At 42.6% G+C, this 15,805-nt stretch overlaps 1 protein-coding gene across 5 annotated transcripts in view; it reads right to left on the reverse strand.

Moving 5' to 3' along the window:
- Window positions 1-15,805, reverse strand: part of sugct (succinyl-CoA:glutarate-CoA transferase) — a 423,980-nt gene that overhangs the window by 390,027 nt on the left and 18,148 nt on the right. For all 5 annotated transcript variants that reach the window (XR_011960715.1, XR_011960714.1, XM_072571162.1 and 2 more), the window contains 4 exons: window positions 11,628-11,673; window positions 11,471-11,544; window positions 8,575-8,660; window positions 1,440-1,490 (listed from right to left, as the gene is read on the reverse strand). Coding sequence is in view for 3 of the 5 variants with exons in the window: in XM_072571162.1 (XP_072427263.1) it covers window positions 1,440-1,490; window positions 8,575-8,660; window positions 11,471-11,544; window positions 11,628-11,673 (257 nt within the window). In the remaining 2 variants the exon portion in view is untranslated. The remainder of the gene's footprint in view (window positions 1-1,439; window positions 1,491-8,574; window positions 8,661-11,470; window positions 11,545-11,627; window positions 11,674-15,805) is intronic.

Below are 15,805 nucleotides of genomic sequence, written 5' to 3' on the forward strand. Positions count from 1 at the left end.
AGCAAATGCACACACACCCCCTAGCACACAGGTGTTCAGTCTCCATAGAGGCCTGGTTCATCCATAGAGAACAAGGCCCACTCACAGGAACACAGTACATTGTAAAGTACTGTGAACTCACAGGGATTTAGTCCACTCCCGAACTCCAGGGTGCAGCAAATGCTCACCTCCCAGCACAAGTACAGATGCTCAGTCTTTACAGAGGCCTAGTCTACCAACAAAGGGCCAGGCCTACCCACAGGAACAGCTCATCTGGAAAGGTGCATTTTCTCACAGGGGCTCAACCCAATCACCAAAAAAAAGTGAAAACACATACAAAAAAAAAGAAAGAATACCAGAGTACAAGGGCTAAGCCCTGTCACAAAATCAGCATTGTCCTTTTCCCAAATTAAGAATAACACAGGCTGTAACCAGTCTGTGAAACAACAGTTCCCCAACAAGAACTGAATTACACCTGAAACACATTGAATGTGTGGATCGGGCAGTTTAAAAATCAGTCCTCAATAAAAAGAAATACCAGGCAACAAACTGGCTGTATAATTCAGCCAGTTCAGGAATCAGATTTCCCCCAAAAAGGCAGAAACCAACAGCAGCAGGAACACACTGACTGTGGCCCAACCAGCACAGAGTCAGTTCCCTAAACTGAGGAGATTCTAAATCTCCTAGTTATATTGGTCAGTACTTTTAACAACTCTGTTCTACCTCTACAATACAAAGCATATATTTACCATACCTCTTCATGGTCACTGTGCTGTAATATACAGCTTTGCTGCAACAAACTGATTCTTGGAAGAACTTGGTTCAATACTTGAGCAGCTGTTAGTGTCAGTATGATGCATCTGCAAAGCTAAGAGCTTTTTGGAATGTACATTTTTGGACCTGGTCATCCACAGTGTCAGAGAAAGAACGGTAATCTCCAGATAGTGAAGTAAGATAAAGTAGTAAAATGAAAGTCCTCAACTTCCGCCAACCATGTGCATTTTACTATCCAATCAATATTCATCTAGGCACCATCCAGATTTGGGCTCATTAGAGGCAAATAACATTTGCACTACACAATGTGTTAAGGAATGACACTACTTTTGCTTCTCTCTCAGCCTGCCCTCCTCCTCCTCCTCCTCCTCTTCTCTCCCTATTTCCCTGTGCCTCTGTTGCTCAAGCTCCCACCCCAGTTCATTTTTGCTCCATCTCACTTTTCTACTTCTCTGTCATCCTTTCTATCTTCTGCTTCCTCCCTCCTCTATTCTCAATGTTTCTCCACCATTATCAGAATGTCAATATGTAGTGTGAAAGTCAGGACTGAGAAAATTGCTACATGATTCAATTACCATCTTCTTCAGCTTGACATGCTCATCCAGCAAAATTCATGAAAACAATTGCATTCTTTTCTCTAAATCTAAGAAATTATTGTGAGAAAAATTATTTTTGAATGGACTTACATCCTTTATTACACGGGCACCACAAGGGTTCTTCAGATTCACTGCTATACTCTGAAAAATATAAAGAGCACGTTATTCAAAACAGATTATGTGAAACATAGCCACTGTACTGGTAAATGAATCAATGCCCATGTCCCACAAATTATTTTTTTAAAATTCATTTGTGGGACATGGGCACTGATGGCTGGTCAGCATATATTGTCTATCCCTACTTGCCCTTAGGATGTGGTGGTGAACTGCCTTCTTGAATCACTGCATTCATATGCTGCAGATTGACCCACAATGCCCTTAAGGAGGAAAATTAATGATTTTGACCCAGTGAAAATGAAGTAACAGTGATACATTTCAAAGTCAGGGTGGTGAGTGGTTTGGAAGGCAATTTGCAGGTGTCGATACTCTCATGCATCTGCTGCCTTTGTCTTTTAGTTGGAGGTGATTGTAGATTTGGAAGCTGCTGATCATTGATGAATTTCTGCAATGCATCTTGTAGACAGTACACTGTATAATACACTGCTGCTACTGAATGTTGGTGGTGGAGGGAGTGGATGCTTGTGGATGTGATGCCAATCAGGTGGGTTGCTTTGTCAAGGTTTGAGTTTTGCTGGAGTTGCACCCATCCAGGCTATAGGGGAACATTCCATCACGCTCCTGACCTGCGCCTTGTAAATGATGGAGAGGCTTTGGAAAGTCAGGAGTTAAGTTACTCGCCACAGTATTACTAGCCTCTGACTTGCTCTTGTCACCATTGCGTTTCTCTGGCAAAGCCAGATGGGTTTCTCGTCAATGGTAACTCTGACAATGTTGGTCCTGGGGAATTCAGTGATGGTAACACCATTGAATGTCAAGGGGCAATAGTTAGATTGTCTCTTAGTGGAGATTATCACAGGCTGGCATTTGTGTGGAGTGAATGTTAATTGCCACTGTCAGCTCAAGCTTGGATATTGTCCAGCTCTTGTTGCATTTGAACATGGGACTTCAGTATCTGAGGAGCCATGAATGGTGCTGAAAATTGTGCAACCATCCCCACATTTGACCTTATGAATCAGAGGTCATTGATGAAGCAGCTAAAGATGGTTGCGCATAGGACACTATGCTGAGGAACTCCTGCAGAGATTATCTGAAGCTGGGATGATGGACCTCCAACAACCACAACTATCTTCTTATGGGCCAGATACGATTCCCAACCAGTGGCTTATTTTCTCCTAATACTTTGCCCCCTGATTCCAGATTTACCAGGGCTCTTTGATGATGCCACACCCAGTTGAATGTAGCCATGATGCCAAGGACTGTCACTCTGACCTCACCTGTGAAACTCAACACTTTTGTCCATATTTGAACAAAGACTGTAATGAGGTCAGGAGCTGAGTGGCTCGAGTGAAACCCAAACTGGGCATCACTGAGCAGATGCTGCATTATAGCACTGTTGATGTTATCTTCCATTACTTTAGTGATGATGGACAGTAATTTGATGGCCAGGTTGGCTTTGTCCTGCTTTTTGTGTACAAGACACACCCAGGAAATTTTCCACATTGTTGGGTAAACGCCAGTGTTGTAACTGTACTGGAAGTGATAGGTTTGGGGAGTGGCAAGTTCTGGAGTACAAGTCTTCAGTACTATTTGTCAGGATGTTGTCAGGGCTCATAGCCTTTGCACTGGGCAGTGCCTCCAACCAGTTTTTGATGTCTTGGGGAGTGAATCGAATTGACTGAAGACTGGTACCTGTAATGCTAGGGACGACTGGAGGACGATGAGATGGATCATCCACCCCTTATGCCTGGCTGAAGATTGCTGCAAATGCTTCAGCCTTTGCTTTCGCACTGATGTGCTGGGATTTTCTACCAGTGAGGGTGGGGATATTTGTAAAGCCTCCACCTCCAGTGAATTGTTTAATCATCCACCACGATTCATGACCAAATGTCACAGGACTGTAGAGCTTACATCTAATCCATTAGTTGTGGGATCGCTTCGCTCTGTCCATTACTTGCTGCTAATGCTGTTTGGCATGCAAGTAGTCCTGTTTAGGAGCTTCACCAGGTTGACACCTCGTTTTTAAATATGCCTGATGCTTCCCCTGGAACGTCCTTCCGCATTCTCCAATGAATCAGGGTTGATCCCCTGGCTTGATGGTAATGGTTGAGTGAGGGATATGCCAGGCCATGACATTGCAGAATGCCCTGCAGTACAATTCTGCTCCTTTCATGGTCCACAGCGGCTCATTGATCCCAGTCTTGAATTGTTAGATCTATTCCAAATCTGTACCATTAATGCCACAAAACATGACAGTATTCTCAATATGAAATTAGGACTTCGTCTTCATAAGGATTGTGCGGTGGGCACTCTTACCAATACTGTTATGGAGAGATGCATATGCAGCTAGCAGGTTGACAAGGATAAGGTCAAGTATGATTTTTCCCTCACCACCTACTGCAGATCCGGTCTAGCAGTTATATCCTTTAGGACTTGATCTGCCAACCTACTCTTGATGGTGGGCATTGAAATCCACCACCCAGGGTCCATTTTGCACCTTTGTCACCCTCTGTGCATCCTCCAAGTGTTTTTCAACATGGAATACTACTGACTCATCAGCCAAGGGAGAACGGTCCGTGGTAATCAGCAGGAGGCTTCCTTGTACATGTTTAATCTGAAGCCATGAGACTTCACGGGATGCAAAGTCAATGTTGAGGACTCCCAATGCAACTGCCTCTCAATTGTATATCAATGTGCTGCTGGTGGGCTAGGACATATCCAGTGATGTAGTGTTTGGGACATTGCCTGCAAGCTATGATTCCATAAGTACGACTATCTCAGGCTGTTTAGATTAGATTAGATTAGATTACTTACAGTGTGGAAACAGGCCCTTCAGCCCAACAAGTCCACACCGCCCCGCCGAAGCGCAACCCACCCATACCCCTACATCTACCCCTTACCTAACACTACGGGCCATTTAGCATGGCCAATTCACCTGACCTGCACATCTTTGGAGTGTGGGAGGAAACCGGAGCACCCGGAGGAAACCCACGCAGACACGGGGAGAATGTGCAAACTCCACGCAGAGAGTCGCCTGAGGTGGGAATTGAACCCGGGTCTCTGGCGCTGTGAGGCAGCAGTGCTAACCACTGTGCCACCATGCCACCCACTGTTGCTTGTCTGGAGTATGAGACAGCTTTCCCAATTTTGGCACTAACCCCCATATGTTAGTCAGAAGGACTAAATGAGGTAAACATGGCTGTTAATGGGCCTTACAGTTGCCCTACCACATTACTAATCTTTGTTGATCAAACAATAAAGCTCACATCAAATGACAACATTCCTTAAATAAAAAATAGTCTTTCATTTCCTCTTCCATGCACAAAAAAGGACATTAAAAAATAAAATTGAAATTACAGCTCCATCTGACCTTCAGAGCTGAGTTTAGATCAGATAGAGCTACAGTAGTTCTAATTGAACTCCAAGTTTTTCAAATGCAACTTAATTGATTAGCAAGGGATTAGACATTGATGTTACAATCATTTAGCTGCCAACATTTACGAAAGCTTGTTTGCAGTTATTGGCTACAAATATTACAGAGGTTTAACTGCAAATATAGTCCTAGTACTGGCGTAATAACCTGAAAAGGTCTCCTACTCTTTTAAACTGAAAGGAAAACTGACTCTGCACTGTCACCATCAAGCACTTTCATGGATAAGAAGGAACATCACAGGCTTAGATACAGAGTACTAAACTGGCCCCATCAAACATTCCTAGGACAGGTACAGCCCAGGGTTAACTATACAGTAAAGCTTCCTTTATTCTTTTGAACCGAAGTAAAGTTTACTCTACTCTCCTAAGCTGAAAGCCATGCTCTTTTTACACTGTCCCCATGAACCACTTCCAGGACAGGTACTGCAAAGGGTTAGGTACAGAGTACAGTTCCCTCTACTGTTTTAAACTGAAGGCAAGCTTTTCTCAACAATGTCTCCATCAACATTCCCAGGACAGGTACAGCATGAGGTTAGACACTATCATTCTATAAGTCTGCTGTTACAACGGGTTTCTAGCAATGCTACAGAAGTATACATGCCATTGTTACAAAGTTCACTACTTTAGTCTAACTGCAGTTCCTTGGAGTGCAAATACCAAAATTAAACAATTTCAAATACAATTGCCCTAATGTGGGAAAACTGAGACCAAACAGAATCATGGAATTGTACAGTACAGAGGGAGGTCCATCATGTCTATACCAGTTACTAAAACAGCTACCCAGTTAATCCCATTCTTCAGCCTAATTTCAATAGCCTTCTAAATTCAGCACTTTCAAATATATATCCAGCTCTCTTTTGAAACATGCTATGGAATCCACCTCCACCACTCTCCCAAATCTTAACAACTCTGTGTAAAGAAGTTTCTCCTCATCTCACTCCTAGTCCTCTTGCAGACAATCTTGAAATTGTGACCCCTCATTACTTGTGAAAACAGAATATCCTTCTTTACCCTGTCAAAACTGTTCATAATTTTGAACACCTCAACAAGGTCACTTCTTAATCTTCTCTGCTATAAGGAGAATAAACCCAATCTCTCTGATCTTTCCTTGTATTTAAAATCCCTCATTCCTTGGTTTGTTCTAGTACATCTCCTTTGCATGCTCTCCAGGGCTTCCTTAAGTAAGTTGCCCAGAACTGAACACAATATTCCAAATGTGGTCTGATCAATGATTTGTGGAGATGGGGAATCACTTCCTTGCTGTTACATTCTACACGTCCATTTATAAACTCAAAGATCCTATCAGCTTTTTTAACATCCCTTTCAACTTGCCTGGCCCCCTTCAAATTATTATACACCTGAACACCGAGGTCCCTCTGCTCAAAGTTGTACCATTGACCCTATATTGTCCCTTCATGCTTCTTCTACCAAAATGCATTATCGCACATTTCTCCACATTTAAATTCATCTGCCAGGTGTGCCCCCATTTGGCCGAATTGTGTCTCTGAAGTCACTCAGCATCATCTTCACAGTCCACTATTCTCCCTAGCTTAGGATCGTCGACAGTTTTAGAGACTTTACCCTCAACGCTCATTTCAAAATTATTTATATAAGTCAGAAGATACAAGGGTATGAACCCCAATTCCTGGTGAACTCCACTTTCAACTTGACTCCAATCTGAAAAATGCACATCTACATCTTTCTGTTTCCTATTTTTTTAGGCAACTTTTAATTCATGCTGCAAAGGACCCAACATACCAAATATTTCGAATTTGCTGACCAACCTGCCACATGGCACTATATCAAATCCGTTCTGAGAGTCCAAATATGCAACATCCACAAGCACAACCCTCATCCACAACCTGCACTACCTCATAATGCAAAAAAAACTTTACAGATTTAAAATTTACTCAAAAATTCATTTTTCTTCATCAATAAAACTAATTCATGTTTAATGGTTGAAATAACCACAAGTCAGTGACCTAAAATGTTAAATGCATTTCTCTCCACAGACGGAGTCATACCTGCAGAGTATTTACAGCATTTTCTGAATCCATTTCAGATTTCTAGCATCCAAAATGCATTGCTTCTTTAAATAAATAACACATGGACATTGATGTAATAATCTCACTGCATTATATCCACTACTTAGCTTCTTAAAGTTCTGCAATAACACTGTTAAAAGGTAGTCAACCCAAGTGTAGACAAAATTATTTTGTTACCACACTTTTTATTTGGTCTCTCTTCTGCAATAAATATTTCAGAAAGTCCCTGTGGTCACTGCATTCAGAAATCACTGCAGGTTAGCAATGCTAAAATTGAATTGACTAAGTCTATCTTAAAATGTAAAATGGTGAACAATAAGTTACATGCTGCCAATGTATAATGATTTTTTTTGGCACTGTAGGAATGATCCCTTACAGCCACAATATCATAAACCTCATACATCCTAACTCACACTGACTCCTGCTCACCCATCACCCATTTGCTCACAGTTCTGTGCTGGTCCATTGTCACAAATGCCTCAATTTTAAGATTCTCATTCTGATTTTGAAATCCCTCCATGTTCTCATCCCTTTAAACAATGCCTCCATAATTTCTTCTATCTCAATGTCCCTCCAATTCCAGACTCTTGTATGACCCTTATGTTAATCATCACCACCACTTGTCATGTGTCCAGCTGCCAAGTTCCTAAGCTCTGGCATTCTCTCTCTCTCTAAACTTCTCTTTACTTCTCTATCCTCCCCTGAACTTAAGGTGACATGGTAGTAACGTTACTCTGCTAGAAATCCAGACAGGGGATAACTGTAATTTAAAATTAAGTAATTTAAAAAGGCAAAAAAAAAATAAAGATCATGAGATCAGCTACGGTCACACTGAATGACAGAGCAAATGTGATGGGTCAAAAGGACCATGTCTGCTCTTACATCTCATAGTCTCAAAGATGCTCCTTAAACCTGTCTTTATGGTCAAGTCTTTAGTCATTTGTCTAATGTTCTGTGATGTGGCTCAGTATCAAATTTTAGTTTATAAAGCCATTGCAAAAACGCTGGGACAGTTTAACAATGTTAAATGCTCCAAATAAATACAAATGGTTGTTACTTTGCAGTGCAATATAGATCAGGTTAGTGACCACAGTTTCTGCAGTAACTGCCAATACTTAGCAACCCTTTGTTTACAGTTTTTTAAAATCTAGTGTTAAAGGAAGGTAAAAATAATGGTAAAGTCACCATATCCCCAGAGGACCATATGGCTGTTTTCTCATCACAAAGAGAGATGATTGATAGCAACTGGGTCACTACATCTCAGATGAGACGGATGTTGAGAAGAAGAGTCATTCATATTAACCTCGGCAAAAGTGAGGACTACAGATGCTGGAAACCAGAGTTTAGATCAGAGTGGTGCTGGAAAAGCACAGCAGGTCAGGCAGCATCCTATTCCTGATTAAGGGCTTTTGCCTGAAAAGTCGATTTTCCTGCTCCTCGGATGCTGCCTGACCTGCTGTGCTTTTCCAGCACCACTCTGATCTAAACTTCATGCTAACCTCACCAGTGCAGGAATCGAATTCACACTGTTGGCATCACACTGCATCACAAACCAATCACCCAGTCAACTGAGCTACCTATCCCACAGAGGAAAGGACACAACTACTTTACATACATTATTTCAGACTCACCTTTTTATTTCGATTTACACTAAGGAAGTAAGCACTCTCTGTTCCCACAAATGGTGGACCCCAGGCTCGCGTGTCATCACCAGCACCTGAAACCAGAGAAATGAATTAAAATGATTAATTGATTATTTTATTAAAAGTTGGAGTGCCCTTTCCCTTTGTCACAATTACAGAGAAAATTAAATACAAATCTGAAGCAAGGTCATTCATCACTCTTGATGACCTCACTCTTACAGCAAATAGCTTCCCCCTTTCTTCAGGTCAGTAAGCCTGACCATTTTTCAGCCAAATGCCAAAATCTATAATTAAGGAATTCTTAACAATCCATTTAAAATGGCCAGAAGGTCAAACAAGACATTAAGTATCTCGCCAGATTTTTTAAACAAGCTGTATGAAAACGAATTGGAGAAAGAAACAGTTAAACAAGGCAGGTGAGAATGCAAGAAAACTCTGCAGCTAATCAAACAATCTGTATTAATAAAGCACCTTTAATATTATAATTGTTTCACAGCACAACAACACACCAAGTTAAAGGAGAACAAATTAGAAAAGGCAACTAAAACACCAGGCAAGATGTAGGTTTTAATGAGTATCAAAAATAAAGAACTGAGTAATGGAGAGGTTTTGGGGAGGGAGTTCAAGATCTTTGGGCCTAGATCGTTGAAGGTACAGCCATCATTAATGAAGTGAAGAAAATACAGATGTACAAGAGACCAGAGTTGGAGAAATGTAGTTCTTAGGGGGCTAGGGAAGGATAGAGGTAGAGTTTCAAACAGAGTTTTTCTTATTATAAGGTGACTTCAGTAGAATAGGAGACACTGTTGATAGCAAGCAGAAGGTTAATAGATGTATTAATTAAGATACAGGCAGCACAGTTTTGAATAAATTTGACTTTATAAATAATTGAAGGGGATAAGTCCAGGCAGGAAAGTATTGGAACAGTACAGTACAGAAGTGGCAAAATCATGGATTTGCTCTTCAGCAATACATAAATTGCCCTAACCTATTCCTTTAGCTCATTCTAATTTCCTCATCCTCAGTCCTTCTGAACGCAACCAGAATTATCCCTGAAACTCTCTGGCACAAAGTCTTTCCTCATTCATTCTGACAACTCCACCATATCATATGTAGCCTTTTCTCTCTCCACCTCATGACAAGTGTCTGCCATCCACTTCAGCCAGTAGTTTTCTAATCAGCTGTTGCCATGGTTTTACTTTTCCATTGTACTCATCAATCATAATTGCTTTTAATATCTCACACTAGCATAAAGTCCTCATTCAAGTCAATCATTAACTCTTGAGGTATGGCACAATGAATTCAAACTAGGTTTAGGCCTTTTAATTATATTGATAATTCTTCCAAGGAAATGTCTGAATTTTTGTGGTCTTTTTTGTTTTACTTTGTTGGTGATCATTAAAAGTGATTTCCAATTTGTTGGTAGATGAGAGCAGCTTGAAAGGCATGTCCAACAGTGAAAAGTGGCAGGAAAGCCTTTGCATTCACATCACTTGTAGAAGTTGTACATGATCCCTTAAACAATCAAATTACAGCCCTGAGTAGAGGGAGCTACATTTGAAATTACAGGAATGGTCAATTTTATTGGCAACTATCATTAAAGAAAGATGCACCCACTCATGTGCACACAAAAAATGTGGAGGAGTAAAGAAAAGATGCGCACAGGAATGGAGGTAACAGACACACATACAGGAGAAGGAAAATACAAGCACACCCACAGTAGTTGGGTACAGAAAACAGACACACGCAGGAGTCAAGGACTTAAGCAAATGAGAGAAAAAGTACTCTGGACTCCAGCAAAGAGGAAAGTCATGCACGGTCAGATTTGAAGGCGAGAGATCAAGAGAAGTGCACACACAGGTAAGTTGGGGATGAACTACAGTAACAGGGGAAGAAGAAAGGGGTAGGAAAAATGAAAAATAGATAAAAATAGGCTAAAAATCAGAAGAATGAAGGGACATGCAGAAAAGGCAATAAAAGATATACAAAAAAGTGGGGAAGAAAGTGAATTTACACAGAGCTGAAGAAGGGTGGAAAGGAGAACAGGAAAGGAGAAGTAAAGAACTAAAAGTGATTAACAACACAAGTGTGAAATGACATAAAAATAATGCAAATAATGGTAGAAAACAATGTTAAAAAGTGTAACAAAGAGAAGGTTCCAAATTTACAATCAATTAAACATTTTTGAAGTGTAGCCACAGCTGAATCGTGGCAGCAAATGTACAGACAGCAAGGTCCACAAACAGCAATGAGCAGAAGAACCGTTTCCAGAAATAAAAACAAAAATGCTGAATACATTCAGCAGGTCAGGCAGCTTCTATAGAGAATGAAAAGGAGTTAACATTGAAGGTTGATAAATGTGTGATAGTTTTTGAATAAGTGAGAATTGGAAGAACAATAGAGACCGTATATCTGTGAAGATGTCATAGAGACTAAATGGCAAAAGGTTTCATGGCACAAAAACCAAAGGGGTGGGTAATAGGTAAAGAAATAAAGATGTATTTAGGTAAATTGTGAATGACAAGATGACAGCCATCCAAACCCACAGTAAAGGAGCGAAGAAAGTAACAAGGTAAAAACAAACATTCAAAAGAAAACATAAAACAAAACAGAGATAAAGCTAAATTATTGATATCTGCTCAAGACAAAGTTTTAATCAGTAAGGGAATCAAGGGTGATAGGGTGAAGACAGGAAAGTAGAGTTGAGGTTTATCAGATCAACCACGATTTAATTGAATGGCTGGCCAAACTGAAAGACGTGAATGGCAAACTTCTGCTGCTATGTCTTATGTTCCGAAAATCTATTATTCGTAAGGACATTATCAATCCTGTTTCATACATATTTCCTGCTAAAAGCAAACATTCTTCAATCAAAACCAATTACCTGGTCTTTCTACTTTGATGATTTCGGCACCCAGGTCTCCCAAGATCATTGTGGCAAAGGGTCCTGCTAACACCCTGTAAATGGAGAATTGGAAACAAACACTTACCACATTAAATTCCAATTTGAAGTTCTTTGATATTATTGAAATCAAATTTACCTTGTCAGGTCGAGGATTTTAACTCCATCCAATGGTTTTACATTTCCTGAAAATAAATGCACAAATGTTAGAATTCATCGCCAAAACATCACAAATTCAACTTCTAGTCAAATGGGAGAAGGTATACAGGAACATAAACTTTGCTCTAAACTGGAAAGCTAGTTGGAGGATGACACTGAAGCAAATCTTTACTTAGTCTTATTTTGAGTGAAACATCACAAACATACACCTCTTAACTCAACTAGGTAAAAAGAATGACTGCATATGCTGGAAACCGGATTCTGGATTAGTGGTGCTGGAAGAACACAGCAGTTCAGGCAGGATCCGAGGAGCAGTAAAATTGATGTTTCGGGCAAAAGCCTTTCATCAGGAATAAAGGCAGAGACCCTGAAGCGTGGAGAGATAAGCTAGAGGAGGGTGGGGGCGGGGAGAAAGTAGCATAGAGTACAATAGGTGAGTGGGGGACGGGATGAAGGTGACAGGTCAGGGAGGAGAGGGTGGAGTGGATAGGTGGAAAAGAAGATAGGCAGGTAGGACAAGTCATGGGGACAATGCTGAGCTTGAAGTTTGGAACTAGGGTGAGGTGGGGGAAGGGGAAATGAGGAAACTGTTGAAGTCCACATTGATGCCCTGGGGTTGAAGTGTTCCGAGGCGGAAGATGAGGCGTTCTTCCTCCAGGTGTCTGGTGGTGAGGGAGCGGCGGTGAAGGAGGCCCAGGACCTCCATGTCCTCAGCAGAGTGGGAGGGAGAGTTGAAATGTTGGGCCACAGGGCGGTGTGGTTGATTGGTGCGGGTGTTCCAGAGATGTTCCCTAAAGCGCTCTGCTAGGAGGTATCCAGTCTCCCCAACGTAGAGGAGACCGCATCGGGATCAACGGATACAATAAATGATAATGGTGGATGTGCAGGTAAAACTTTGATGGATGTGGAAGGCTCCTTTAGGGCCTTGGATGGAGGTGAGGGCGCAGGTTTTGCAATTCCTGCAGTGGCAGGGGAAGGTGCCAGGATGGGAGGGTGGGTTGTAGGGGGGCGTGGACCTGACCAGGTGGTCATGGAGGGAACGGTCTTTGCGGAAGGCGGAAAGGGGTGGGGAGGGAAATATATCCCTGGTGGTGGGGTTTTTTTTGGAGGTGGCGGAAATGTCAGCGGATAATTTGGTTTATGCGAAGGTTGGTAGGGTGGAAGGTGAGCACCAGGGGCGTTCTGTCCTTGTTACGGTTGGAGGGGTGGGGTCTAAGGGCGGAGGTGCGGGATGTGGAAGAGTATGCGTTGGAGGGCATCTTTAACCACGTGGGAAGGGAAATTGCGGTCTCTAAAGGAGGAGGCCATCTGGTGTGTTCTGTGGTGGAACTGGTCCTCCTGGGAGCAGATACGGTGGAGGTAGAGGAATTGGGAATACGGGATGGCATTTTTGCAAGAGGTAGGGTGGGAAGTGGTGTAATCCAGGTAGCTGTGGGAGTCGGTGGGTTTGTTAAAAATGTCAGAGTCAAGTTGGTAGTCATTAATGGAGATGGAGAGGTCTAAGAAGGGGAGGGAGGTGTCAGAGATGGTCCAGGTAAATTTAAGGTCAGGGTGGAATATGTTGGTGAAATTGATGAATTGCTCAACCTCCTCACGGGAGCACGAAGTGGCGCCAATGCAGTCATCAACGGAGGAAGAGGTGGTGAGTGGTGCCGGTGTAACTATGGAAGACCAACTGCTCTATGTTGCCAACAAAGAGACAGGCATAGCTGGGGCCCATACGTGTGCCCATGGCTACCCCGTTTGGTCTGGAGGAAGTGGGAGGATTCGAAGAAGAAATTGTTAAGGGTGAGGACCAGTTCGGCCAAACGAATGAGAGCGTCGGTGAAAGGGTACAATTGGGGACGTCGGGAGAGGAAAAAACGGAGGGCTCGGACGCCCTGGTCATAGCAGATGGAGATGTAGAGGGATTGGATATCCATGGTGAAGATGAGGCGTTGGGGGCCAGGGAAACTGAAGTCTTGGAGGGGTTGGAGGGCGTGGGCGGTGTCTCGAACGTATGTGGGGAGTTCCTGGACTAGGGGGGATAGGACAGTGTTGAGGTAGGTAGAAAGGAGTTCAGTGGGGCAGGAGCTTGCTGAGACAATGGGTCAGCCAGGGTGGTCAGGCTTGTGGATCTTGGGAAGGAGGTAGAACCGGGCAGTGCGGGGTTCCCGGACTATGAAGTTGGAAGCTGTGGGTGGGGGATCTCCTGAGGTGATGAGGTTCTATATGGTCTGGGAGATGATGGTTTGGTAATGGGGGGGGGGGGGGGGGGGGGGGGTAGGAAGAGGTGTCCTCGAGTTGGCGTTTGGCTTCAGCAGTGTAGAGGCCAGTGCGCCAGACTACCACTGCGCCCCCTTTATCTGCTGGCTTGATGGTGAGGTCGGGATTGGAGCAGAGGGATTGGGGGGCTGCGCGTTGTGATGGGTGAGAGGTTGGAGTGGGAGAAGGGGGTAGACAGGTTGAGGCGGTTAATGTCCTGGCGGCAGTTGGAAATGAAGAGGTCGAGGGCAGGTAATAGGCCAGCGCGGGGCGTCCAGGTGGATGCAGTGTGTTGGAGGTGGGCGAAGAGATCCTCGGAAGGTGGGCGGGAGTCCCCACACCACACTTGTACAGGAATGTCTCTGTTTACTATGTCTCATTGTTACCTGATAGGACTGGTCCAACTAATGTGATCCATATCACAGTGTAAAAATGGCTACATGACTTGGCTTGCAGAACACAAGCTTACAAACCACCCATTTTAATACATAACTCTTTAGTCTTATGACTGATTTTAATACCATGCCCATCTAAATGGCTGTTGGTTCTTCACTATAATGGGATCTTCTGCAGCCTAAACCCTCTGAAGTGAAACCAGACAGCCAACTACAAATCAACCAAGGCATCAGAAATGATAATGGCAAACTCAGCCTTGTCTACCCTGCAAAGTCCACCTTACTTTCATCTGGGCGGGGTAAGGGGGGAGGGGGGGGGGATGCCAAAATTGGGAGACTGTCCCACAGCAATTAAGCAAGAGCAGGCATGATCATACTCAAGGAATCATAACTTATGTCCGAGACACCATGACAAACATCCCACGGTATGTCTTGTTTCGCTAACCCATCAGATGTAGTGATTAAACAAAAGTATACAATTGGGAGTTGCTCTGCAAATCTTCAACACTGACTTTGAGCCCTATGATCTCTCAGTTGCACATCACAAATTAGCTAGTGTCCATGTGAATAGTGCAAAAATTCACCAAGTTTTCTAACAAAACCTTCAGGTCTGTGACAACTATTATCTATAATGATAAGAACTGACAGTTTACGTGTACACCATCACCTCCAGGATTCCCTCGAAATCGCACATAATCCCTGGCACATGAATCCTTGTTTCATCATGTTTGCCCCCTAAGAATCCTGACACACCCTACTGAACTGCGCTGGAGAGTATCTTCGCCTTCAACTGTTCAAGATGGCTCACCACCTTATCAAAGGCAACTTGGGATAATCAATAAATGCTAACCTTGATGGTAATGCCACAAACACCAAACCCTCCCCAAGCTACTAATATCAACAACTAATTTTGAAAAGCATTAGGTAAAATAGTTGTTCAAAATAACTTATGGGATTTCTGTATATACAGGTTCCTTCAGATTCATTTTTCATGATGGAAAAGAGTTGCAAAAGCAGCAAACAACAGGCGTGGAACATAAGACAGGAAAGACACTTTCCAGTTCTTCAACAAAAATACTGATTGTAGCAAAGTTCACCACTGTCTTTGACGGAAATGGGATCAGTGTGCTAATAGAGAAGCATTCAACCTCAGTCCTCATTACTCCTTGAAATAAAACACAATAAAAGAGTACTTGGAAATGTTGACTACTTCTCTTCAAATTCAAATTTTGGACTCCCAGCTCACAGACCTACACCTTTACTCCACAATACTAGAACCCACTTCATTAATCCTACCAAAGACATGTTAACGTTGAAATCTGTGTTGATTGTAACTAGTATTAACTCTGTCCCAGTGGTAAGTTCATTACTAGTTTGAGGATAAAGCATCCTATCAGTTTTATGGCAATGCTACTCAAGAGTTTAAAAGTGCTAATAAAAACATCCTGCAATCATCACCAGATGATTTACTGTGCGAGTTCTAATCTTACTATTTGCCATGTAATGCCACATGCATTCT

Source organism: Chiloscyllium punctatum, chromosome 5 (genome assembly GCF_047496795.1).
Source record: "Chiloscyllium punctatum isolate Juve2018m chromosome 5, sChiPun1.3, whole genome shotgun sequence".
NCBI classification, from domain to species: domain Eukaryota; kingdom Metazoa; phylum Chordata; class Chondrichthyes; order Orectolobiformes; family Hemiscylliidae; genus Chiloscyllium; species Chiloscyllium punctatum.